This window comes from Lithobates pipiens, unplaced genomic scaffold (genome assembly GCF_037356315.1).
Source record: "Lithobates pipiens isolate NorthernLeopardFrog02 unplaced genomic scaffold, aLitPip1_a1.2 Scaffold_19, whole genome shotgun sequence".
Lineage (NCBI taxonomy): Eukaryota > Metazoa > Chordata > Amphibia > Anura > Ranidae > Lithobates > Lithobates pipiens.
In genome coordinates, this window is record NW_027507764.1 from 236,573,262 (window position 1) to 236,601,156 (window position 27,895).

Below are 27,895 nucleotides of genomic sequence, written 5' to 3' on the forward strand. Positions count from 1 at the left end.
TCCTGAGAGCTTCAACCTCAGAATTAGAGGAGGATGTGGCAATCGCCATGCAGACCCTACAAGAATTTGGGTGGCTGTTGAAGCTAAAAAAAGTCAGTGATAGTACCATCTCAACGTTTGGAGTACCTAGGCTTGCTGCTGGACTCCAGGGAAGCGAGAGTGTTTCTCCCTTCAGACAAGCTGCAGACTCTCAGAGCCGCGGTAAAACTTCTGATGAACCGCAAGTGGCCGTCGCTGCGCTTCTGCATGCGAGTCCCAGGACTCATGGTGGCCTGCTCGAGGCAGTACCATATGCCCAGTTCCACACCAGAGTCCTGCAGAAGGAGATCTTAACAAAGTGGGACAGATCTCCGTTGTCCCTTGATCGACAGATCCAGGTGAGCCAAGTAGGGGTTCCCTGATCTGGTGGCTGAGGTCCCCGGTGCTTCAGTCCGGGAAGTCGTTCCTACCTCTGAAATGGATGGTGATCGCAACGGACGCCAGCCTATTCGGCTGGGGTGGAGTGATGGGAGTTCAGTTGACTCTGGGCCTATGGTCGACAGAGGAATCCAAGTTGCCGATTAATCTGCTCGAACTGAGAGCGATCAGGCTATGCCTCTCCACATGGTCAATGAGACTGCAAGGGCGTCCTATCAGGATCCAGTCAGACAACGCTGTGGCATACGTCAATCACCAAGGGGGAACAAGAAGCTCGGCTGCCGCACGGGAGGTCACTCACATACTTCAGTGGGCAGAGCGACATGTACCGGTCCTGTCAGTCATTTACATCCCGGGTGTGGAGAACTGGCAGACGGACTATCTAAGTCGTTTGATGCTGTACCCAGGAGAATGGGTGTTGCATCCGGAGGTGTTCAGGCTACTGTGCCTGTGGTGGGGCACACCAGACGTGGATCTTCTGGCCTCCCGTCTCAATTGGAAGGTGCCGAGATTCGTGTCGTAGATTTGTGGGCAGACGTGTCAGACGTGCTGGTGTCTCCGTGGGATCAGTACAGAGCTGATCTATGCCTTTCTTCCACTGAAACTTACCATGTCTGCTTCGCAGAGTGGAAGCCGAGGGGATTCCAGTAATACTGGTTGCCCCAGATTGGCCTCAGCATCCTTGGTACACAGACCTAGTGCGCCTGGTGGCAGACGCTCCCTGGTGACTGCTGTTGCGAGAGGAGATTCAATCTCGAGGTCCAATTCTCCATTCTGCTTTACCATTGTTTGCTTTAACGGCATGGCTATTGAGAGCCCAGGTGTTGAGGAACCGGGGTCTGTCGGATTCTCCTTTTCTATATCCAGGATCCTGCTGTTTCTTCAGCAAGGGTTGCACCAGAAATTGGCGTTAAGCACCATTAAAGGACCAATATCAGCTTTGGCTGTCCTTTTTCAGTGACCCCTGGCGTCTCACTCTATAGTGAGTACATTTGCTCAAGGGGTGCGACATGTAGTCCCTCCGGTGCGTCCAGCGTTACCTCCGTGGGATCTGAACTTGGTATTACCGGCGCTTCAGAAACCGCCATTTGAAAATATCAGGGAGATTTCCCTGTTGACTCTTTCCCAGAAAGTGGTCTTTCTAGTGGCCATTGCATCGGCCAGGAGGGTTTCAGAACTGGCAGCCTTGTCCTGCAAGTCGCCCTATCTGGTTATCCACAAGGATAAGGTGGCGTCCGCAACCGCCTTTCCTGCCGAAGGTAGTCTCGGCGTTTCACATCAATGAGGACATTGTGTTACCATAAGCCGACACATCCTAAGGTAGTGGCCCTTCATGCTCTGGACGTGGTTCGGGCTCTGAAGGTGTATTTGTCTGCCACGTTTCCCTAGAAGTCAGATTCACTGTTTGTTTCAGTGGCTGGTCCAAAGAAAGGCATGGCGGTCTCGTCGGCCACCATTTCCAGGTGGATCAGACAGATTGTAGGACAAGCCTACGCCTTGAATGGGCAGGTGCCCCCCCTTCCAGTCGCGGCCCACTCCACGAGGGCAATCGGAACATCTTGGAACTTCCGACATCAAGCGTCTGTCGCTAAAGTGTGTAAAGCGGCGACCGGGTCGTCTATCCACACGTTTACAAAGTTCTACAAGGTAGATGTCAGTGCATCGGGTGTGGCCTGGTTTGGCCGCAAAGTTTTGCAGGCGGCTGTATAGTTGCAATCGCATATGCAATTTTTCCTGTTTTTTGGGTAAAAATTAAGTGCCTTTAAGTTAATGCACTGTTGCATTCGTTACCGCAGTTTTTGGTGTGGTTTGAGGGTGCTTCCCTGTTGAGGAGCACCCTGTTTTTTTTGTGGAGGTTTTTCCACACACTGTAGTTTTTTTTTTTTGTGGGTAAAGTTTGTACTAGCTCCCACATGCCATGGTGGATGAAGTTTTATGCTGTTTTCCTACCCTTCGTTTTGGCACTACTTGGGGACGTCCCAATGATCTAAAGAGAAGAAGCTTTGTCAGTCGGTGAATATAAGAGAAAATAGAATTTTTTGTACTCGCCATAAAATCCTTTTCTCTGTAATTCACCGACTGACACAGCACCCGACCCTCGTATTTTTCTTTACGTTATAGTGCTTGTTGACGTACTGAGGCTGCAGTAGCATGCTGAGGGGTTGTTACCTAAGGGACCGCCCCTTGGGCAGAACTAAAGTTCTAGTTTTATTATCACATGTTGACATGTAATGCCTAGTCTTCTCCTGAAGGTGGCATAACAACCCAATGGTCTAAAGAGAAGAAGCTGTATCAGTCGGTGAATTACAGAGAAAATGATTTTACGGTGAGTACAAAAAAATCCTATTTTTGAGCCTATACGGGAAATTCCCTTGGTTCTTTTGATGAGAAAAATAATCTTTTGGTTGCCATATCCTCTGCCAGAAGGGTATCGGAATTGGCAGCTCTGTTTTGTAGAGAGCCATATTTGATCATGCATAAGGATAAGGTGGTATTGAGGCCTCATCCTGAATTCAGATTCGCAAAACAGACTTTTTCTTTGTACTGCCAGAAGGTCCTAAAAGAGGACAGGCAGCATCAATATCTACTATTTTCAAATGGATTTGTGAAGTGATTGTTCAAGCTTATGGTCTAAAGAAGAAAATTCCTCCTCTTTCATGTTAAAGCGCACTCCACCAGGGCTGTTAGTGCCTCTTGGGTGGTGCATCACCAGGCCTCTATGGCTCAGATCTGCAAGGCCATAACATGGTCTTCAGTCCATACATTTACCAGATTCTATCAAATGGATGTAAAAAGTCATCAGGATATTGCCTTTGGGCGTAGTGTGCTGCAGTATAAGTCCTCTAACCTCTTACTGCCCTACCTTTTTTTTTTTTTTTTTTTTTTTTTTTTTTTTTTTTGTCGACCTCCCTACAGTTGGCATTGCTATGGGACATCCCACATAGTAACTACTATGGCTCTGTGTCCCCTGATGTATGAAAAGAAAACAGGATTTTTAAAATGGCTTAACTGTAAAAATCCTTTTCTTTGAAGTACATCAGGGGACCCTCCCTTCTTTGGTATACACGTATATTGCTTGGCTACAAAACTGAGGTACATTATAGTTTTAACCTAAAAAAAAAGTATCCTAGTGGAACATCAGTAGCATAGTATGTCCCTTGAAATGACTGTGAATGTCTTTAAAACAAATCCATGAAGAACTGATGCAATATATGGCCATAAACTGGTGAGCTGTGTAAAACAGAAATGTCCCCCCTGCCATTATACCAGAAACCAAACTTAAAAAAACATAAAAAGAAAAATCCGGTATGCAGCTTAATCCCAAACCCGACACAAACACTTGAAGTCCAACCGCAGATTTCGAAAGTTTGGCAGTAGTACCTGTGGAGTCTCCGTATATCAGGAGCATAGAGGTGAAAACAGTGACAGCAACCAGGATAATATCGCTTATTGCGAATTATTTATTTATTTATTTTATTACCGGAAATATGTAGAATACATACCAGCCTAAACTGAGGAAGAAACTGTTTATTTTTATTTTTTTTGGAGTGTTATAGCAAAAAGTAAATATTGAATTTTTTCAAAATTGTCGCTCTTTTTTTGTTTATAGTGCAAAAATTTCTGCAAAAAATGTCTGTACCAGAATCGGATCCCATGCCAATTCCTGTCCGAATTCAGTTTGCATTGCAATCTCTGAACCAATCTGGGGGTATCATTAACTTTGTATTAACACCCGCAGCGGTTTGCAGAGGGCAGTAAACCGCAGGCGATTTAGGTGCAATGTGGGAACCTGCACTGGATTCTTAGGGTTTCCCCATCGCACAAATGTGAACCGAGTGAAGTTCCACTTTCAATTATTTCATTTATTTGGATTGTCTAGTTGCTATAACTGTATCATTTTATTATTTAGATAAACAATTGCACAGCTAAAGTAGCATGTAAAAAATCAGCAGCACCATCTATTCCACTGGTTCTCTGTTTTCATAAAATGTATGGTCTTAAGAGTATTTTTACAAACCATCAAAACTGTAAGTAAAAAAAAAGAGAAGCATGCTTACAAAAAGGGGAAATTTTAGACTGAGGTTATAGTTGAAGAGCAAGTTCTGGCAGCTAAAATGTTAACCAATTCATCAGTTTTTCATATTTCAGTGTTGGGCCCATTAATTCAGTAATGATTTCATTAATTTTGGGAGAACAATCCAGGCTTTCTTTTGATAATACAGTCTTCAAAGATGTATTACATTTTTGCATGTTTTTTCAGGCAGAAAAGCAGGGCAAGTTTTTTTTTTTTTTTTTTTTTTTTTTTTTTTTTTTTGTAAATGAAATGTTTGTTGGGGGGGGCATGTTGTTTTTAAACACTGCTACAAAAAAAAAAAAATATATATATTATATTATATTATATTATATAAAAAAAACTCAGCATTTTATCAACGCAACATTTTACCTACCTGCAAAAGGTTTTGTATTTCTGTCCAGCCAGTCATGAGAGAGATACAGTAAGACCCCGTTCACACTGAGTGCATTTTACAAGCGCTATAGCATTACAAATACATGCAATTCTCCATTGTCTGGAGCGGTGCGCTGGCAGGGCGTCAGGAAAAGTCCTGCCAGCAGCTTCTATGGAGCGGTGTGTTTACCGCTCCTCCACCTCTCCTGCCCATTGAAATCAAAATGCCGCTATTGTGGCCGAAATGCGCCGCAAATCTGATGACAAAACGCTGCTAAAAATAGCGGCGTTTTACCGCCGCCGCTATGGGCGGCAGTGTGAAAGGGGTCTCGCAGTTCTGTTTAGACTTGACTTTAAAATTGGTTACTATGTGGTAGGCCTGTGTGACTTAAAAGGCAACAACAAACCATAGTTATTTGTTACAGGTCTCCCTTCGGAAATTGGATGTGTCCAGTCTTTGAGAGTACAATGCAAGATGTGGATTATTTCAGTTTTCTGTTCTCAACACTTATAGGTAAAGTGAACTTTTACAAGCTGAATCTGGTATTGTGAGAATTATGAGGGCTGCTACTCCTGACTCCCTTCAGAAAATGTTGGGTGCCTGCATGTCTCCAGCTACAACCATTCTTAATGGCACTCTCACACTTTGGCATATACAGCACATGTTCGTGCACACCAAACCATATGGTGCTGCAAAAAAATAAATAATTTCCTTGTGTTTCTTACAAATAAAGCAGCCCATTAAAATAAATAGGCTGCCCCACCGGGAACATTTGCATGCACATGAATCGAGCCTCATATCGCAATCCAGGTCTTACATCAGCATCCTCAGTTCCCCCTTGACATCAGTCACTCCCCTTCAAATAACAAAATACCCCTTCACAATGCTGTCGCTACTACTGTCCCCAGCCCCCCCTTAACTGTCCTGAGACCCTCCATTACAATTTTCAGCGATTCCATTAATGTCCCCAGCCCCCCTTCCTACCTCATACAGACAGGGAGGATGATGGGAGGCAAAGCAGGCTTTGACAGAGGGTGGGAGTTGCAAGCTGTTGACTGGCTGCTAGGACCGCTCTGCATCCTAGCAACTATTCACCTCTTTGTTGGCGCAGACAGCCGCCTTCCGCTGTTGGCTTACTTAGAATGACAGCGGTGGGACAGTTCTGGGCAGAATGACTCCTAAATGATGGTACCACAGCAGTCCCGATTCGAACACTGGTCCGCCATTTAGTGATGCCTGCTATATAGTAAATGTTGTGTTCTTAGTAAATATAATCGGCCACGTTCACCCTCAACCAGCTACTAACCTGCTCTTTACCACCTCAACACACCTTCAACATCTAGTCCAGATGCCCTTTCATCTCATTTACCCCCCGCCCCCCCCCCACCATAGCAGTTGTAGACAAGTGAGGACAGCACAATAGTATCTTCCCAGTTTGTTCATGCAACCTGGTGGTTAAGCAGTAACAGCCACTCCTTGCCACTTACAGTTGAACTAAAGCCAAAACATTTTTCTCTTGCGTTCACCAACTGACACAGCTCCTCTCTTAGACCATTGGGTTGTTATGCCACCTTCGGGAGAGGACTAGGCATAACATGTTAACATGTAATAATAAAGCTAGAACTTTCTAGTTCCACCCGTGGGCCGGTCCCTTAGGTAACAACCCCACAGCCTGCATTGCGGCTTCAGTTTTTTTTTCTGCCTAGTGAAGAAGGACCTAGGAACCCTGCGGACCCATCAGTCCATGTTTTTTTTTTTTCGGAAAAAGCTTTGCTTTTTGCGCAAGATTAAATATCCTGTGATCTGCTATCATCAGCCGGCTGGGTGACAGGCTGGATACTCTTATCCTTGTATTCTCCCCAGCCTGGGCAGCGAGCGTGTGCAGACCAGAGCTCCGTGCTGGGTCGGCCACGACATGCCTCAGCTCCAGAGGTGATCGGTGAGCCTTATTGCTCCGGGGCACACACATGACCGTGCTACTGATGTCTGCGTCACAGCAGCCACCCCATACTGATGGGAGAGTGGGTCTGTGATGGAATGTCTCCCAGCTCTGCAGGACTGGTAAGTACAGCTCTCCCTGCCTCGGTGGGGCTGAGCAGCTGCAAATTCCCTGGGAGGTCGATTCGGGGTCCCTCACCTCCCTCTCTTCTCTCCTTGTCCCCATCTTCCCTCCCCCCTTCCCTGTGGGGTATGTCGCATGACTACTGAGCGGTGTGTGTGCCATAGACAGGGGCTCTCATCGGGGGGGGGGCTACGCTGCCTGGCGGTGCCCTTGATGTGTGTAGGTCTCTCCCTGGAGGTGTCTGGATGCTGTCTGTTGATCGGTGCAGCGCTGTTTCACCGCTATTTTTCTGCTTGTTTTTCACTGTCCCTCATGTTATACAGTGCTCGTGGCTATTTTTGGTGTGACCAAGGAGCAGCTTGCTCTGTGGCCATTTTCCTGTAGCTTGGCGGCTATTTTCCCTGTGATGTTGTCCTTTATACTGGACGCTCGGCGGCCATTTTATTGAAACCTGAACACATTCTTGATCAGTTTCAGCGCCATTCAGAGTAGCTCTGCACAGAGCGGTGTGGTCTCCTATGCACCTGGGAGCTGACACAGGCACTATTAGCTGGACGGCACAGAACCAGTCAAGGTGGTGAATCCTGTGGGAAAGAGCCCCTCAGCCAGCAGCAGTTAGTAGGGTGGGACCATCACTGTCCTAAGTCCCCAACAGGTGGCAGACAGGGTAGGGTCAGCATGGCTTCAGAAACTGGTATTTCGTCCCCCGAAATCCAGGCATTTGCAACCGGTTCGCCTGCAGACAGTGCAGTGCCTCTGAACGCTTTGTCGGCGGTCCTTAATTCGTTCATTGCCAAGATGGAGGCGGTGCGTGGGCACAAAGGTGGTAGAGCTCTGACGCAGAATCGGGCCCTGCTGAGGATGGTGACCCCTGTTTCAGATGACTCTGACCAGGACCGATCGGACAGTGAGGATGAGTCCCCGTCCGGGTCCATGCGTGACAAATCGAACGTTGGAGCACTTATCACAATTGTGCGTGATACCCTGAAAATTCAGGAGCCAGCAGATCCCTCTGCTGATGTAGCAGTCTGTTTTGGGCCTTGTAAGCCAGCCCGTTCACCTAAGGTGTTCCCGTATCGGACTTATTTTGATAAGTTAATTTACAAGGAATGGGGTCGACCGCAATGGACCTTTTCTGTCCCCAAATACATGGCGGTGCGTTACCCCTTTTGAGGAGAGCCTTCTCAAAGTGGTCGGCTCCTCCGGTCGTGAACCCCCCCCAGTATCCAGGTTAAACAAAGTAACCACTATCCCGGTAGAGGAGACTCGTGCCTTTAAGGACCCCACGGACAGGAAGGCCGAGGCAGTGGCTCCTTCCTTGGTTACGGTTGTGGGGTCAACAATGCGACCAGTACTGACATCCGCACTTGTGTCGCAGACACTCACTGAGTGGGCAAAACTTTTGCCCTGCGAATTGGGGGGCCTGTCTGCGATGAACTAGCACACCAATTAGTGCAAGGCCTTAAGTACATTTTGTGACGCGGCCCAGGACACTCCCCCTGTTGTCCAGGGCTTCAGTGTCAGCCGTGGCGCCTAATTTGGCTAAAATGCTGGCCAGGCATCTAAGAAAGCCCTGACGGATCTTCCCTTCCTTGGCGACCGGCTCTTTGGAGCCTCATTGGATGACATAAAAAAAAAAGGCCACAGATGGTAAGATTACACTACTCCCACAGGCCAGGAAGGCTAAGGAGCCACGCCATAGGCAAGGGCCCTCATTTTCCACTCACAAACGGCTTTTTCGTCCGCCCAGTGCTTCGGCAAAGCGTCCCCAGGACGACCTCTGAAGGACCAAAGCGTGAAGCTTTGCCCCCACCCATAACTCGGGTGGAGGGTCGCCTTCAGGAGTTTGCAGCCTGGCGGGCCTCTCGGCTGTCTGACCAATGGGTCTGCGATCTGATTTCCTCAGGCTACAAGATAGAGTTCCTCTCTTGGCCTCAAAACAGATTCTTCCCCTCCAGCATACCCGTATTCCCGGCTCACCGGGAGGCCCTATTGGGGGCGGTAAGGGACCTGCTGAGTAGCAGGGTGATAGTACCTGTTCTGGAATCGGAAGGTTTCCAGGGGATCTACTCAAACCTGTTTGTAAGCCCCTAAAAGTAAGGGGTACGTCCAATATTGGACCTAAAAGCCCTCAATTACTTTGTAAAAGTACAGAGGTTCAGAATGGAATCAGTTCGCTCAGTAGTCGCTGCACTCCATCAAGGGGACTCCCTAGCATCTTTGGACATCCAGGATGCATATATGCACATATCCATATGCCTTTGGCATGAGAGGTTTCTGAGATTTGCAGTTGGGAAAGCAAACTACCAGTTTGTGGCTCTCCCTTTTTGTTTTGGCTTCAGCCACCTTTACCAAGGTAATGGCTCCTGTTTTGGCGTGGCAGCGGCAACGCAGGATCGCGATCGTGGGTTACCTAAACAATCTCCTCATGAGAGCATCTTCCGCCTCAGAGTTAGAGAAGGATGTGGCGATCACCATGCAGACCCTGCAGGATTTTGGGTGGCTGTTGAACCTTAAAAAAGTCGGTGATTGTACCGTCTCAGCGCTTGGAGTATCTAGGCTTACTGCTGGACTCCATGGAAGTGAGAGTATTTCTCCCTTCAGACCAGCTGCAGACTCTCAGAGCCACGTTAAAACTGCAGGTAAACCGCAGGTGGTCGTCGCTGCGCTTGTGCATGCGAGTCCTGGGACTCATGGTGGCTTCCTTCGAGGCAGTACCGTACACCCAGTTTCACACCAGAGTCCTGCAGAAGGAGATTTTGACAAAATGGGACAAATCTCCATTGTCCCTGGATCGGCAGGTTCAGGTGAGCCAGTTAGTCAGGGATTTCCTGATCTGGTGGCTGAGGTCCCTGGCACTTCGGTCCGCGAAGTCGTTCCTACCTCTGAAATGTACAGTGATCACAACAGACTGACCGGCTGGGGTGGTGTAATGGGAGTTCAGTTGACCCAGGGCCTCTGGTCGGTGGAGGAATCCAAGTTGCCGATCAATCTGCTTGAGCTGAGAGCGATCAGGCTATGCCTCTCCACATGGTCGATAAGACTTTGAGGGCGCCCAATCAGGATCCAGTCAGACAATGCCATGGCGGTGGCATACGTCAATCACCAAGGAGGAACAAGAAGCTTGTCCGCCGCACAGGAGGTCACTCACGTCCTTCAATGGGCAGAGCGAAATGTACCGGCCCTGTCGGGCCATTTACATGCCGGGAGTGGAGAACTGGCAGGCGGACTATCTAAGTCACCAGATGCTGGATCCAGGAGAAATGGGCGTTGTATCCGGAGGCGTTCAGGCTACTGTGCCTGCGATTGGGCACACCAGACGTGGATCTTCTGGCCTCCCGTCTCAATTGGAATGTGCAGAGATTTGTGTCCAGGACAAGAGATCCTTGGGCAGACGTGCTGGTGGCTCCGTGGGATCAGTACCAGATGATCTATGCCTTTCCTCCACTGAAACGATTATCACGTCTGCTCCACAGAGTGGAGGCCAAGGGGATTCCAGTAATACTGATTGCCCCAGATTGGCCGCAGCGTCCCTGGTACGCAGACCTAGTGCGCCTGGTGGCAGACACCCCTTGGCAACTGCCATTACAAGATGAACTTCTGTCTCGAGGTCTGATTCTTCATCCTGCTTTACCATCGCTGGTTTTAACGGCATGGCTATTGAGAGCCAGGTATTGAGGAACTGGGGTCTTTCGGACTCTATGATCCCAACTATGCCGAGAGCATGGAAATCATCTTCCCGGAAGATATATCGTCGTACCTGGAAGGCCTACATCTCCATGTGTGAGGAGAAAGGATTTTCTATGTCCAGGATCCTGCTGTTTCTACAGCAATATGTAGACCAGAAATTGGCTTTAAGTACCATTTAAAGGACAAATATCAGCTTTTGCTGTCCTTCTTTTTTTTTTTTTTTTTTTTTTTTTTTCAGCAACCCCTGGCATCTCACTCTCTAGTGAGCACTTTTGTTCAAAGGGCCCAACATGTAGTTCCTCCGGTGTGTCCACCGTTACCCCCGTGGGATCTGAACCTGGTGTTATCGGCACTTAAAAAAACACCATTTGAAAATGTCAGGGAGATCCCTCTGTTGACTCTTTCCCAGAAAGTGGTCTTTCTAGTGGCCATTACTTCGGCCAGGAGGGTTTCGGAACTGCCGACCTTGTCTTGCAAGGGGATGTATTTGTCTGCTATGTCTCCCTTTCGGAAGTCAGACTCCTTGTTTGTTTCGGTGGCTGATCTGAAAAAAGGCATGGCGGTTTTGTCAGCCACCATTTCCAGGTGGATCAGATAGATTGTAGTACAGGCCTACGCCTTGAAGGGGCAGGTGCCCCCCTTTCTGGTCACGGCCCACTCCACAAGGGCAATCAGAACGTCTTGAGCCTTCCGACATCAAGAGTCTGTCGCTCAAGTGTGTAAAGCGGCGACTTGGTCTGTCACACTTTTACAAAATTCTACAAGGTAGATATCAGTGCATCGGCCTATGCTTGTTTTGGCCGCAAAGTTTTGCAGACGGCTGTATAATTGCAATTGCACTTAAATTTTTTCGTGTTTTTTTTATTTTTATTTTTTTGGGTAAAAACGCAGTACCTTTTCAAGTAATGCACTGTTGCATTTGTTACCGCAGTTCTGGTGCGGTTTGGAGGTAGTGCCCTGCCTTTTGAGGAGCACCCTGTTTTTTTTGTGGGTAAAAAAGTTTTGGTTATTCCCACACAATGTCGTTTTTGTGGGTAAAGTTTATACTAGTTCCCACCTGCCATTGTGGGTGAAGTTTTATGCTGTTTTCCCACCCCTTGTTTTGTCACTGCTTGGGGATGTCCCAATGGTCAAAGGAGCGGTGTCAGTCGGTGAACGTAAGAGAAAATAGGATTTTTTGTACTCGCCGTAAAATCCTTTTCTCTGTAGTTCACAGACTGACACAGCACCCTCCCCTCCTATTTTTCTTTACGTTATGCTGCTTGTTGACTTACTGAAGCTACAATGCAGGCTGTGGGGTTAGTACCTAAGGGACCGCCCCTTGGGCGGAACTAGAAAGTTCTAGTTTTATTTATTACATATTATCATGTTATGCCTAGTCCTGTCCTGAAGGTGTCGTAACGACTCAATGGTCTGAGAGGAGCTGTGTCAGTCGGTGAACTACAGAGAAAAGGATTTTATGGTGAGTACAAAAAAATCCTATTCTATTTGAGGTAAGAGAGGATTATAAAAATCCTGTCAGGGTTTTTTGCCATGTGTCCCACTATGTAGATTTCTCTTCCTGTCCCATGGCCAAAACTGAAGTCTGTGATTTGTCACAAGGGTCATAAGAACTGGTATCCTCATTGTAAAATTTCTGTCAATGTTCAGAAGACAACCAAAAATTTGGGATTTTCTCTCACTTTCTATCAGTCGTAAACATGACAAATGGACTTACTCTCGCAACTGTTTGCACAGACAGCTATAAAACACATGTAGCCCTGATGCATTTGACCCGGCTTAAGTCGCACTAAGTGGCACGTCTAAGACCAACAGATTCCAAAAACGTCTTTTGCTGGTAAAGTGAGCTAGATGAACAGTATTTAGCATTTTGGGTTTAATATTGCTTTAGTTTAGACAGACCAAACATTTAGCTAACTCCCCTAGGTGTAACCCACATGCACCGCCGTTGGTTATAAATTAAATCATCTCCCTTCAAAAGATACCCAAAATCCCAACAGATGCTATATTATTTACTAGCACTACTCCCCCCCCCCCCCCCGCCAAATACATTCCCACAGACTAAAAAATATGTTTCCTTAAAAACTGATGCCCATTTTACACTCAAAATGATCTTAGGCAAAAATGTTTGCTAACCTCGCCACTGTCTGTCTATCTGTCAGTTTAGCTTGGGTGTGTAGCTACTAAACAGGCTAATGTTTACTTTATTTTTTACTATTCTTTCATTTTAAATAGGGTTTTCTACAGAGAAGTTAGTATGGATGCAGAGTAATAAACTCAATTCTCGACTAAGCAAAACAAGAGTGTCTCGTGTCTGTCTTTACATGACTGAACAGTCATTTTTTGCGCATCACTGGGCAATTACTCAGGTAAAGCCAAAACTTGTTTTTTTTTTTTTTAAATATGTTTTCATAAGGTTTAATCTCCTGTCAGGGGCTCCCTTACTGGATCTTCTCACTTACAGTCAAGGTGACAACAAATCCACCTCTTCTTCCTTTTATTTTTATTTTTTTTAAACCAAGCGCTCATTCATTAACAAAGTGTGAAAATATGCGTTTTAACCACTTAAGGACTGCCGTATTGCCAATGTACGTCATTACAACGGCACCGGCAGGCACAAGCACGTACATGTACGTGCCTGCATTCCAGCTGGTGGGGGTCCGATCGGACCCCCTCCCGCTGGATACGGCGGTCCGGTTCGCTTCAGGAGCTATCCGAGATGAGGGGATGGCCGTTGGTTTTTGGCCACCCCCTCTCGATCGCTCCTGGCGAATGAGAAGCTTCCTCCCACTGTGTATTGTATACACAGGCAGGGAGGAAGTGATGTCATTCTCCTCGGGGCGGTCTTTTTGACCGGACTACGAGGAGAAGACAAAGTGTGCACCAACACTACACTGACATGTAGGCACACACAGGCACACAAACCCCCCCCCCCCCGTCACAGTGTCACTGATTGCAGTGATCATTTATTTACTGATCAGTGCATTCAGTGTCAGTTGTAACAGTAAAAACTGTCAGGGCAGTTAGTGTTAGGTCCAGGGTAGCCCCCTACCACCCCCCAATAAAGGTTTAACCCCCTGATTGCCCCTAGAGTTAACCCTTTCACCCCCTTTTGCCAGTGTCACTAAGCGATCATTTTTCTGATCGCTGCATTAGTGTCGCTAGGTAGCTAGTTTTTTTTTTATGTTCACCGCCAGGTTTTTATAGCGCTAGGTACCCCGATATATTACCCAATAATGGTTTTAACCCCCTGATTGCCCCTAGTTAACCCTTTCACCCCCTTTTGCCAGTGTCACTAAGCGATCGTTTTTGTGATCGCTGCATTAGTGTCACTAGTGTCGTTAGGTAGCTAGTTATTTTTTTAGGTTCACGCCAGGTTTTTATAGCATTAGGTACCCCCATATACTACCCAATAATTGTTTTAACCCCCTGATTGCCCCTAGTTAACCTTTTCACCAGCGATCACAGTATAAGTGTCACTGGTGACGCTGGTTAGCCAGTTAGTTATTTAGGTTCCCCGTCAGGTTTTTATATAGCACCAGGGACCCCCATATACTACCTAATAAAAATGTGAACCCCCTGATTGCCCCTAGTTAACCCTTTCACCAGTGATCACCGTATAAGTGTTACGGGTGACTCTGGTTAGTTTGCTTTTTATAGCATCAGGGCACCCACCATTTATTACCCAATAAAGGTTTAACCCCCTGATCAGCCGGCGGGTGATATCAATTAGGTTTTAGGGTCAGGGTCTGCGTCGCCCCAGGTTAGTGCCAGTACCGCTAACACCCACACGCAAAGCATAAACCTCCCGTAGTGGTATAGAATCTGAACAGATCAATATCTGATCAGATCTATACTAGCATCCCCAGCAGTTTAGGGTTCCAAAAAAACGCATTGTTAGCGGGATCAGCCCAGATACCTCCCTAGCACCTGCGTTTTGCCCCTCTGCCCAGCCCACCCAAGTGCAGTATCGATCGATCACTGTCACTTACAAAACACTAAACACATAACTGCAGCGATCGCAGAGTCAGGCCTGATCCCTGCGATCGCTAACAGTTTTTTTGGTAGCATTTTATATTTAAATCCGGAAGGCAGTGCTTGGTTTTCAGGGTCCCGTACGTGGCTAGGCTCCCAAAAAGTCCCCCACATGTGGTATCCCCGTACTCAGGAGAAGCAGCAGAATTTATTTTGGGGTGTAATTTGACTAATGCCCATAGCATGTGTGAGCAATATATCATTTAGTGACAACTTTGTACAAAATACAATTTTTTTTTTAATTCCTGCAACTTGTGGCAAAATATAAAATATTTCATGGACTCAACATGCCTCTCAGTAAATAGCTTGGGGTGTCTACTTTCCAAAATGGGGTCATTTGGGGGGGGGGGGGGGGTTTGTGTTGTTTTGGCATTTTATGGCCTTCGAAACTGTGATAGGTAGTGAGGAGTGAAATCAAAAATTTGCACCCTTAGAAATCCTGAAGGCAGTGATTGGTTTCGGGGTGCCGTACGCAGCTAGACTCCCAAAAAGTCCCACATATGTGGTATCCCCGTACTCAGGAGAAGCAGCAGAATATATTTTGGGGTGCAATTCCACATATAACTATGGCATATGTGAGCAATATATCATTTAGTGACAACTTTTTGTAAACTTTTTTTTTTATTTTTTTTTTTTTTATTTTTTTGTGTCATTATTCAATCACTTGGGACAAAAAAAATATTCAATGGGGTCAACATGCCTCTCTGCAATTTCCTTGGGGTGTCTACTTTCCAAAATGGGGTCATTTGGGGGGGGGGGTTTGTACTGCCCTGCCATTTTAGCACCTCAAGAAATGAGATAGGCAGTCGTAAATTAAAAGCTGTGTAAATTCCAGAAAGTGTACTCTAGTTTGTAGACGCTATAACTTTTGCGCAAACCAATAAATATACGCTTATTGACATTTTTTTTTACTAAAGACATGTGGCTGAATAAATTTTGCCCTAAATGTTTGACTAAAATTGAGTTTATTCGATTTTTCTTATAACAAAAAGTAGAAAATATAAATTTTTCTCAAAATTTTCGGTCTTTTTCCATTTATATCGCAAAAAATAAAAATCGCAGAGGCAATCAAATACCATCAAAAGAAAGCTCTATTTGTAGGAAGAAAAGGACGCAAATTTCGTTTGGGTACAACATTGCATGACCGTGCAATTACCAGTTAAAGCAGTGCAGTGCGAAATTGTAAAAAGACCTCTGGTCCTTAGGCTGTTTATTGGTCCGGGGCTGAAGTGGTTAAGATGCCAAACTAATCATTAAAACAAAATCAAAATTTACAAGGTTTTATTTTTTGAAATCAACATATCAAAATTCATATGACGAATGGTATTTTGCATGGTATTAACAGACCAGTAAGACGGGGTGAATCCAAATCTATGCTCCTTCCAAAAGACAAAAGTTATAGTAGGTGAGGTTGAAAAAACACACATCCATCAAGTCCAACCTATGTGTGTTATATGTCAGTATTACATTGTATATCCCTGTATGTTGCGGTCATTCAGGTGCTTATGTAATAGCTTCTTGAAACTATCAATGCCCCTCACTGAGACCACCGCCTTTGGAAGGGAATTCCACATCCTTGCCACTCTTACAGTAAAGAACCCTCTACGTAGTTTAAGGTTAAACCTCTTTTCTTCTAATTTTAATGAGTGGCCACGAGTCTTGCTAAACTCCCTTTTGCGAAAAAGTTATATCCCTCTTGTGGGGTCACCAGTATGGTATTTGTTTATTGAAATCCTATCCCCTCTCAAGCGTCTCTTCTCCAGAGAGAATAAGTTCAGTGCTCGCAACCTTCCCTCATAACCAATATCCTCCAGACCCTTTATCAGCTTTGTTGCCCTTCTTTGTACTCGCTCCATTTCCAGTACATCCTTCCTGAGGATAGGTGCCCAGAACTGGACAGCATATTCCAGGTGTGGCTGGACCAGAGTCTTGTAGAGCAGGAGAATAATTGTTTTATCTCTGGAGTTGATCCCCTTTTTAATGCTTCCCAATATTCTGTTTGCTCTGTTAGCAGCAGCTTGACATTGCATGCCATAGCTGAGCCTATCATCTAGGACCCCCAGGTCCTTTTCCATCCTAGATTCCCTCAGAGGTTCTCCCCCAGTGTATAGATTGCATTTCTTTTTTTGCCACTCAAATGCATTATTTTACGTTTTTCTACATTGAACCTCATTTGCCATGTAGTTGCCCACCCCATTAATTTGTTCAGATCTTTTTTCAAGGTTTGCACATCCTGCGGAGAAGTTATTGCCCTGCTTAGCTTAATATTGTCGACAAATACAGAGATTGAACGGTTTACCCCATCCTCCAGGTCGTTTATGAACAAATTAAACAGGATTGGTCCCAGCACAGAACCCTGCGGGGACCCCACTACCAACCCCTGACCATTCCGAGTACTCCCCATTTATCACCACCCTCTGAACTCACCTTTGTAGCCAGTTTTCAATCTATGTACTCACCCTATGGTCCATACCAACGGACCTTATTCTGTACAGTAAAAGTTTATGGGGAACTGTGTCAAATGCTTTTGAAAAATCCAGATACACCACATCTAGGGGCCTTTATCTAGCTGGCAACTTGTCTCCTCATAGAAGGTTAGTAGATTGCTTTGGCAAGAACGATTCTTCATGAATCCATGCTGATTACTGCTAATGATACCGTTCTCATTACTAATATCTTGTGTATATAGTCACTTATGCCCTCCAAGAGTTTACATACTATTGATGTTATGCTAATTGGTCTCTAATTACCAGGGATGTATTTTGGGCCCTTTTTAAATATTGTTGCTACATTGGCTTTTCTCCAATCATCTGGTACCATTCCAGTGAGTAGACTGTCAGCAAAAAATAGGAACAATGGTCTGGCAATTACTTGACTGAGTTCCCTAAGTATACTCTGTTGCAAGCCATCTGGTCCCGGTGATTTATTAATGTTTCCCAAGTCTAATTTTAATTCTGTCCTCTGTTAACCATGGAGGTGCATTCTGTAATGTGCCTTGAGGATAAACACGGCAGTTTTGGTTACTGAAGCCCCCCGATTCCCTCATGAAGACTGAGGAGAAGAATAAATTCAATACCTTTGCCATCTCCCCATCCTTTGTAACCAGATGTCCTTCCTCAGCGGACGCTAACTGCCGGGAGGCCGTTCCTGAACGGACTCCTGTTTACTTCCGCAATGCGCGCTCCCGCGAGTGCGCATCGGGGGAAGTTCTGTGCTGGCTGTGTCCCTCGGACACAGCCAGTCACAGATTGCTGTAAACGGCCAATCACAGCGGCCGTTTACAGCGCGATCGGCGTGTCCAATGTGAGATGATCTCATATGTAAACATATGAGATCATCTCTCAGCGCCGCTCTCCCTCCTCACACAGACAGCGTGTGAGAAGGGAGAGATCAACGGCTGCAGCAGCCGTAAGTAAAAAAAAAAAAAAAAAAGCTATCCTCGCCCAGTGCCATCCTCCCCAGAGCCACCTGCCCCCAGTGCCACCTGTTAGTGCTATCTGTCCCCAGTGCCATCTGTCATCAGTGCCACGTATAAGTGCATCTGTCATCGGTGCCACATAGTGCCACCTGTCATCGGTGCCACATAGTGCCACCTGTCATCAGTGCCACCTGTCATCGGTGCCACATAGTGCCACCTGTCATCGGTGCCACATAGTGCCACCTGTCATCGGTGCCACATAGTGCCACCTGTCATCGGTGCCACATAGTGCCACCTGTCATCGGTGCCACGTGTCATTGTCCTGTGGCTCCAGGGCCTTCAAAAGTGTAATAGGTAGTCAACAAGTTAGATGTGTAATTTATGCTCCTAGAACACGTGATGGTGCTCCCTGCATGTTGGGCCTCTCTATGTGGCCAGGCTGTGAAAAAGTCCCACACATGTGGTATTGTAATACTCAGGAGGAGTAGCAGAATTTTTTGGGGGTGTCATTTGTGGTATACACATGCCACGTGAGAGAAATAACCTATTACAATGACAATTTTGTGGAAAAAAAAAATCGTAATTTTGCAAAGTATTGTGGGAAAAAATTACAACATCAAAAAGCTCACCATGCCGCTTACTAAATACCTTGGAATGTCTACTTTTCAAATAGGGGTCATTTGGGGGGTATTTGTACTTTCCTGACTTGTTCAGGTCGCAAGAAGTGAGATAAGCCACCAGTACATTAGATGTGATCAATTTTGTGCGATTCGCACCACAGCTTGTGGACTTTCTAACTTTCTCAAAGACCAAATAATGTCCACTAATTTGGGTTATTTTTACCAAAGACATGTAGCAGTATAAATAGTGGGCAAAATTTATGCCGAAAAATTAATTTGCATAATTTTGTCACAGAAACAAAGAAATATGCGTTTTTTTTCAAAATTTTCCGTCTTTTTTCATTTATAGCGCAAAAAATAAAAACCCCAGAGGGGATCAAATACCACCAAAAGAAAGCTCGATTTGTGGGAAAAAAAGGACAATAAATTCATTTGGGTACAGTGTTGCATGACTGAGTAATTGTCATTCAAAGTGTGAGAGCACCGAAAGCTGAAAATTGGTCTGGGCAGGAAGGGTGTTAAAGTGCCCAGTAAGCAAGTGGTTAATATGCTCATAAAGCAAACCCATCTCTCCTCCGCGTTTTGTTCCTAAGATTTTATCCCAATTTATGCCTTCTAGTAAGGTTTGTAGTTTAGGGAAGTTGGCTCTTTTGAAATTCAGTGTCTTTGTATTCCCCTTAGGTTTCCTATTTGTGTGATTTATACATAAGCCAATTGACCTGTGGTCACTGTTTCCTAAATTGTCCCGTATTTCCACATCCGTGATCAGGTCTGTATTGTTTAGGAACTGGCGAGCCTTAGATGAGTGCGTGGTTCCCTCCGCCCTGTCTATGGATAATTAAAATCCCCCATTATGATAACACTTCCTATCCTTGCTGCTAATCCAAATTGTGATAGTAGATCAGTCTCCCCTTCCTCCCTCAGATTAGGGGGCCTACAGCATACTCCCAGTATTATTTCCCCCTTAGCTCCATCCTTTTGGAGCTCTACCCATAAGGATTCCACCTCCTCCCTATCACCTTTAATGATGTCATCTCTTACATTCACTTGCACATTATTCTTGATATATAGGCATACCCCTCCCCCTTTTTTACCCTCTATCCTTGCGATAAAGGGTATACCCTTGAATGTTTGCCAGCCAATCATGAGAGCTTTTGAACCAGGAAATTCTCTGATATTCCCACAAAATACAAATCCTCCTCGTACAATAGTATCTCTAGTTTACCCATCTTGTCCGCCAGGCTCCTGGTATTGGTGAACATGCCGTGTAGTTTAGACCGGTTGCATATTATCCCCTTATTGGGTGTTCCGAGATTGCAACTAGGACTTGCTACTACTTTGGGCTTATGTGCTTTGGTCAACCTACCACTAATGCCCCCAATACTACCCTCTGGCATATGTTCCGCGCTGACTATCTACCTCTGCAACCCCCCCCCCCCCCCCCCCATCACCTAGTTTAAAAACCCCTCTAACTTTTCGGCCATCTAAATTCCTAGCTGATCTGCACCCTCCTCATTTAGGTTTACGGCTGTATTTGATTACTGCAGGAGAACTTTTTTCCTTTGGAAGGAGTGTTTTCTGTTCGTTATTCATCCTGTCTTACTGGTCTGTCAATGCCATAGATATGAGACCTTGCTTTTTTTTTGTCACTTAAAGATTGTGTCTAGGTTACACAGTTCCCTTAAGCCATACATGTCTTTTGATGTGGCTTTTCTGATGTGTTTTTTTTTTTTTTGCTTCGTGAGGTCACTTTCTACTTCCCTGAGTTCTTTACAAGTGCAGGGTTCAATTAAGGGGTATATATCCTCTGGGCGACATACTTCTACTTTGCGAAAGACTGTCCACTTGCGGTTTGGTGGTATTTGTACACAAGGTTTATAATGAGCTCCCGAGGAAGCCATGCTGATGACGAAACATGTAAAGCTGAACATACCATGTACTACTTTTTTTTTTTGTGTGTTTATTAAAATCTTGTAAATTTTGATTTTGTTTCAATTGATTTATTTGGCACCTTAACCAGCTCCTGCCTGCCCACCCACCATCAAATGGAGGCAGAGCGGCTCTTTTGCGTGTGTTAGGACATGGCGCGACCCCCGATCTCTGTAAAGAGCCATGTCCAATCACAGCCGGTCACATGTAAACATGGAGATGCCGGTAATTGGTGCTCCTCATCTTGCTGACAGAGTGTGTGGCGAGGAGAGCTGATCAGCAACCTCTACACATGTAATCAGGGCACTGATCATCAGTGCCCTGATTACAATATAGCGCCAACAGGGGCAGTGCCCACAAGTGCCACCAGTCAGTGCTGCCCATCACTGCTGTCCATCAGTACCGCCTATCCATGCCACCTATCACTGTCCATAAGTGCGGCATATTAGTGCCTCCTCATAAGTGCCACCTCATAAATGCCCACCAGTTCAGCCTATCAGTTTCCGTCAGTGCCACCACCTCATCGGCACACAGCAGCGAAGGAGAAAAATTTGTTGGTTACAAACTAACTTTAGAAACTAAGTTTTCAAACTTGAAGTAAAAAAAAAAAAAACAGCAGTGATTAAATACTACCACAAGAAAGCTCTATTTGTGTAAAGAAAAGGATACAAATGTCATCTGGATACAGTGTTGCATGACCGCACAATTATCATTCAAAGTGCGACAGCGCTGAAAAATGGCCTGGGTAGGAAGAGGGTGTAAGTGCCCTGTAGGCAAGTGGTTAAAACTCAAATTTTCGCACTTTAATGTTTCTACTATGGGGAGGTGGTGCCTTCTAATGAGACCTTGGGTAAAAACGTAAGAGCTCATTCAGCGCTGATGCACCTGCATATGTGGGCGGCTACAATGACAACGGAGTCAATCTCATAGCACATTACCCAGTTTTGTTTTTTGTGTGTTTTTTTTTTTTCTAAAGTGGTTCTAAAGCCTCTAAGGTTGTTTTTTTTTTTTTTTTTTTTACCTTAATGCTATCTATGCTTTAAGGTAAAAAAACCTTCTGCATCAGAATTACCACCAACAAGGCCCCCCCCCCGTTTATACTTAGTTGAGCCCATTGCTGATCCAGAGCTGTGCATGAGCAGCAGCAACTCTGAGCCCATTGGCTCCTACTGCTCTCAATCAAATTCTGTAATGCGGGGCTGAGCCGCACTGTCTGTATCGCAACCCTGGTGTGTTTGAACTTGATGCAATTGGCATGATGTGCTGTTGTCAGAAATCCTAACTTTGGCCTAGCCATAAGAACCAGTTGGACTATATAACCTATGGCACAGCTAAGCTGGGCAAAAACTTCTCTGCAGGATGTGGAAATCTTGCAAAAAGATCTGAAAAAAATAATGGGGTGGGCAACTACATGGCAAATGAGGTTCAATGTAGAAAAATGTAAAATAGTGCATTTGAGTGGCAAAAATAGGAATGCAATCTATACACTGGGTGGAGAACCTCTGAGGGAATCTAGGATGGAAAAGGACCTGGGGGTCCTAGTAGATTATAGGCTCAGCAATGGCATGCAATGCCAAGCTGCTGCAAACAAAGCAAACAGAATATTGGCATGTATTAAAAAGGGGATTAATTCTAGAGATATAAAACGATTATTCTTCCGCTCTACAAGACTCTGGTCCAGCCACACCTGGAATATGCTGTCTAGTTCTGGGCACCAGTCCTCAGCGAGGATGTACTGGAAATGGAGCGAGTACAAAGGGCAACAAAGCTGATAAAGGGTCTGGAGGATATTGGTTATGAGGAAAGGTTGCGAGCACTGAACTTATTCTCTCTGGAGTAGAGACGATTGAGAGGTGATATGATTTCATTTTTCAAATATGGTACTGGTGACCCCACAATAGGGATAAAACTTTTTTGCGAAAGGGAGTTTGAGACTTGTGGCCACTCATTAAAATTATAAGAAAAGAGGTTTAAACTTTAAACTATGTAGGGGGTTCTTTACTGTAAGAGCGGCAAGGATGTGGAATTCTTTTCCATAGGCGGTGCTCTCAGCGGGAAGCATCGATAGTTTCAACAAACTATTAGATAAGGTAATAAGGCTTTCTGCACACCCAGCAGGGTACCACTGTCAAAGGGGATTGGCCAAGGGGAAAGAGCCCATCCCATGTCGTTCCCTCTATTAACCACTTCCCGACCGGCGCACGCCGATGTACGTCTGCAGAATGGCACGGGCAGGCAAATGGGCTTACCTGTACGTCCCTTTAAATTTGCCACCCTGCCATAGCGAGCGCGCCGCCGGAGGTGCGCTCACGTGCCGGTCTTGGGTCCTGCGGACTCTATCGCCGCGGGCATACCCGCGATCGTCTCACGGGGCGGCTGAACTGGGAGTTGCCGTTGTAAACGGCATCTCCCCATTCTGCCTAGCAACAAGTGACGCTGATCTCTGCTCCATGTGATTGGAGCAGAGATCAGTGTTCACTAAAAGAAAGCCCAGCCCCCAACAGTTAGTAACACGCCCATAGGAAAACTTAACCCCTTCACTGCCACCCACTGGTTAACCCCTTCACTGCCAGTGTCATTTACACAGGAATCAGTGCATTTGTATAGCAGTGATTGCTGTATAAATGACAATGGTCCCAAAAATGTCCGAAGTGTCTGCCATAGTGTCACAGTCACAAAAAAAATCGCTGATCGCCGCCATTACTAGTAAAAAAAAAAAAAAAAATTAATAAAAATGCCATAAAATGATCCCCTATTTTGTAACCGCTATAACTTTTGAGCAAACAAATCAATCCACTTATTGCGATTTTATTTTATTTTTTTATTTTTTTTTGTTTCAAAAAATATGTAGAATACGTAGCGGTCTAAACTGAGGGAAAACGTTTTTTTTATATATTTTTGGGTGATATTTATTATTACAAAAAGTAAAAAATAATGCGTTTTTTTTTGTTTTGTTTTTTTAAATTGTCGCTCTATTTTTGTTAGCGCAAAAAAACGCAGGGGTGATCAAATGCCACCAAAAGAAAGCTCTATTTGTGGGAAAAAAGGGCGGCAATTTTATTTGGGAGCCACGTCGCACGACCACGCAATTGTCAGTTAAAGCGACGCAGTGCCGTATCGCAAAAAGTGGTCTGGTCTTAATCCGGCAAAATGGTCCGGGGCTTAAGTGGTTAATTACGTAGCTTGAAAATGAGTGGCGTAGTTCATCTTGTTTGAAAACTGTTATTGATGAAGCTATACTGCTTAAATTATACATTTTATTTCAGTTTTTCTAACTTTTATTTTTCATAGTCAGTAGTTATTTCTGTTTTTTATTTATTTTTTCGTTCTTTCTCTTTTCAATTTTTTTTTACTTCTGTACAAATTTCTATGCTCTGGCTCTCCAGGAAAGTTGAATATAAAAATTGAGTTGTCCTCCTCCTTTGCAGTATGCAAAAAACTCACAATACCACAGTCTCCCTAAGAGTTGTATTATACGCCCATATGTACTGTGCCCATATGCAAGGTTTTAAATTAGCTGTAAGTCTTTGTAATTGCTGCAGTGTGCTGGCAGTACAGCCAATATGATGGTATGCACATTAGTGGCAGTGTGTGAGTAAGTTATCATATCTGCCATAGGTAGGAACATATCTTATTGCTAGTAGTAGAGGTATTTGTGGTTGCCTAGCAAGCCAGTAAGCTGGCAGCCTTCCCCACAAGTCGCGTGCCTGGTGTGGGACTATAGGGTTTGAGAAATCTCAGATGCAGGGGTCAACATCTTCCAGCACACAGCTGCATTTATGATGGCCTAGTTGCCAACTATTGGTATTGCTGACAATGCTGGCTTAAAGCGCAGTGGGTGAAAATATCCTGTGTTTCAATACGTTAACACAGGCTCCCCTACTGCCACTGCCCACTGCTGGCATCTATAGTGCTTGATTGCGAGGACTAGCAGGCTTCCTAGCAACCAGTCACATGCTTACCCCACCCCCAGGCCCCCGGCAACTGGAGCCAAAGGAAGACAGAACCTCCTACTTCCGACCTGCTCCATCCCAGTGCCCCACATACCAGTTTTCTACATGCCCTGCACTCGGAATGAAAGGATCATGATGTAAGGTGGGGATGTAACTACATGCTAAATGGACCATACTTGGCAGCAATGTGTTGTCGTTATGCATAATGCTGGCGAAGGTTGCGTGGAGGAACTGCCTGTTTTGATGTGTTGCGGATGCTACTTAATGTGGTTGTGAAGATTTGTCTTGTACGTGCATATTAGATTTTAATAAAGTGTTTTTTTTATATACTACACTATGATCTGCACTTATCCCTTTATTGCTTGACGGTAACATCGGACATTGATGGATGCATTTTGCTTTTTGAAACCCCCTGGAGGCACCTTGTGTTAAACCCTTTCTGATAGTTTTACTCTTAATGGTCCACAACATTTTGGTAAGAAGCCAGAGGCTTTATTGCATGAGAGTGGAGGTGGTAGAAATACACAAGGGCCGATATCGCTGCACTACAAGCTGGAATATAGTAAAGGAAATATAATTTTTTTTGGACTGTTATTGGTATGCCCAGTTCACTTGGTGGTTTTATATGCACTTTATTAGCACTTTATGCTCTTAGCACTTTATTCTATGTTTAATATTTGTGTATTCCCGTATGAATCATTATCTTATGAATTGCGCTTTTTGCTTATTATGTGAGGTAACACATACGGTAACGCGGTGTGTTCACAGTTTATAGTGAGATTTCTATATCGCTACATTATTTTATTAGATTTTGAGTTTGGTATCACAAATTGAGTATTGGCAGCTTTATATCTCTGATTTGTTTTTTACTCCAGGGTGGATTATTTCCTCAAAGTGTTTTCTAAAAGTAGTTGGTGAAGGTGCAGGAACTGGGGTGATCTGAGGTGTGAAGGGCCAGAAATTGGACTGATCTGAAGTGTGAGTGCATAAATTGGGTCTGGTCTGGGGAGTGAAGGTGCAGATACTGGGGCTGATCTGAGGTGTGAAGGTGCAGAAATTGGGCCTGATCTGAGAAAACTTTATCACCTCACACTTTATTTCCAGCTGTATATTTGGCGGAAATCATGTCTGGCATATTCATTTCAACCTTACCATACTTACATTGCAGCATGTGTTCTGGAACAAGGTTAAGTTATCATTCACTTTATAATTGAAATAGAGCTTTCAAAGATTCCATTGGTAAGTGGTAAAGTAAATAATTTACCCTTGTTCCACAACACATGTGCTGCAAAGTATGGTATGGTTGAAATTAACCACTTGCAGACCGGACCAATTTGCTGGTCAAAGACCAGACCACTTTTTGCGATTCGGCACTGTGTCGCTTTAACTGACAATTGACGTCCTTTTTTTCCCACAAATAGAGCTTTCTTTTGGTGGTATTTGATCACCCCTGCGGTTTTTATTTTTTGCGCTGTAAACAAAAATAGAGCGACAATTTTGAAAAAAACGCATTATTTTTTACTTTTTGTTATAATAAATATCCCCCAAAAATATATAAAAAAACATTTTTTTCCCTCAGTTTAGGCCGATACGTATTCTTCTACATATTTGGTTAAAAAAAATCGCAATAAGCAATTGATTGGTTTGCGCAAAAGTTATAGCATTTACAAAATAGGGATAGTTTTATAGCATTTTTATTAATAATTTTTTTTTTTTTTACTAGTAATAGCGGCGATCAGCGATTTTTATTGTGACTGCGACATTGTGGGGGACCCATCGGACATTTTTGACACATTTTTGGGACCATTGTCATTTATACAGTAATCACTGCTGTGTAAATGACACTGGCAGTGAAGGGGTTAACCAGTGGGTGGCAGTGTAGGGGTTAAGTGTTCCTAGGGGTGTGTTACTAACTGTTGGGGGCTGGGCTTTCATTTAGTGAACACTGATCTCTGCTTCAATCACATGGAGCAGAGATCAGCGTCACTAGTTGCTAGGCAGAATGGAGAAATGCGGTTTACAACGGCATTTCTTCATTTGGCCGCTCCGTGAGACGATCGCGGGTATGCTTGCTTGAAATTCAGTGCAGAGGGGTGCTGACAAATGTCATCAATTTGCTTGCCCTAGTAAGGTTAATTTAAGGCAGCGTTGTCCCAATTGGCAGCCTGTGACTTAGACAGCCATGTCCAATGCCAGTGAAAGGGAAATTAATATTGCTGCCACTAACCACCGCAGTAAGGGGAAGGGGGTTGATAATTTCTTACAATGCCACAGACCCCAATGAAAGGGTGGTTTATTATTGATGCAGATACCAATGCTGAGGGTTTATATTGCTTCTATTGACACCAGTGTAGGTTGGTTTATTACTGCCTCTGCTCTGAGCTGAACACTACTTTCTAGAAACACTTGTACGGTCATGTCAGTAGTAACTTATGGCTTTCTTACAAGCCAGTATGCAGGTGAGCGGAGGGCACTCTAAGGATGGATCTTCCTGAAAGAGGGTTATTCTTGTTGTGTGTGTGTGTGTATATATATATATATATATATATATATATATATATATATATATATATATATATATATATATATATCACTTATGTGAAAATAATATGATAAAGATGTATCCAAGTCCTCTCGAATTTTATTTGACATTCATGCATATATTTCATGTGTAGACCACTGTCCCATGTTTGCTATTAAAAGGATTATTGAATAGAAACTCCACTGTTCAAGAACATAATTGTGTGCTATGCTAGCTTAATTTTACATATCTTCTCCAATAACTGCTGTTCTAGTCTACATTTTATTCCTAGAGCTTAAAACTGCAACACAAGCGGAGACTGCATGGTTTGCTCTGTGATGTAAGGATAGATGGACAGATATGTGAAAATATAGTCTAGAAAGATATTTCATACATTTGTAGAGACCTGGCCAACTTTTGTTAGGTGATGACTATTTTATCTTGATATTGCTGATGACGCTGCCACAACATACTCGAACAATTATATGAACTATTGTTCCTTCTTCCCGTTGAAATTAACAGTCTGGTGTGCAAAAATGTAGAATGCACAAAATAATTGATACAGAAAGTGAATTGTGGCTAGTGACTGGGAAGACTGGCATCCAATAAATATAGCTGAGCTCATGCACGTGTTAGAGCAGTGGTTCTCTACCTCGGTCCTCAAGTACCCCCAACGGGCCATGTTTTGGCAACTTCCCTTAGATAAAATGATATTAACACGTCATTGATATTGATTTAAAGCAGCTGTGCAAAGTAAGGGAAAACCTGAAAACATGGCGCGTTGGGGTTAATTGATGACTGA

The 27,895-nt window shown here is 44.5% G+C and overlaps 1 protein-coding gene across 1 annotated transcript in view; it reads left to right on the top strand.

The window, feature by feature from the left end:
• TEX10 (testis expressed 10) overlaps positions 1-27,895 on the top strand; it is a 137,481-nt gene that overhangs the window by 76,759 nt on the left and 32,827 nt on the right. The window contains exons 9-10 of the mRNA XM_077491801.1: positions 5,290-5,378; positions 12,853-12,986. Of these exons, the coding sequence (XP_077347927.1) occupies positions 5,290-5,378; positions 12,853-12,986 (223 nt within the window). The remainder of the gene's footprint in view (positions 1-5,289; positions 5,379-12,852; positions 12,987-27,895) is intronic.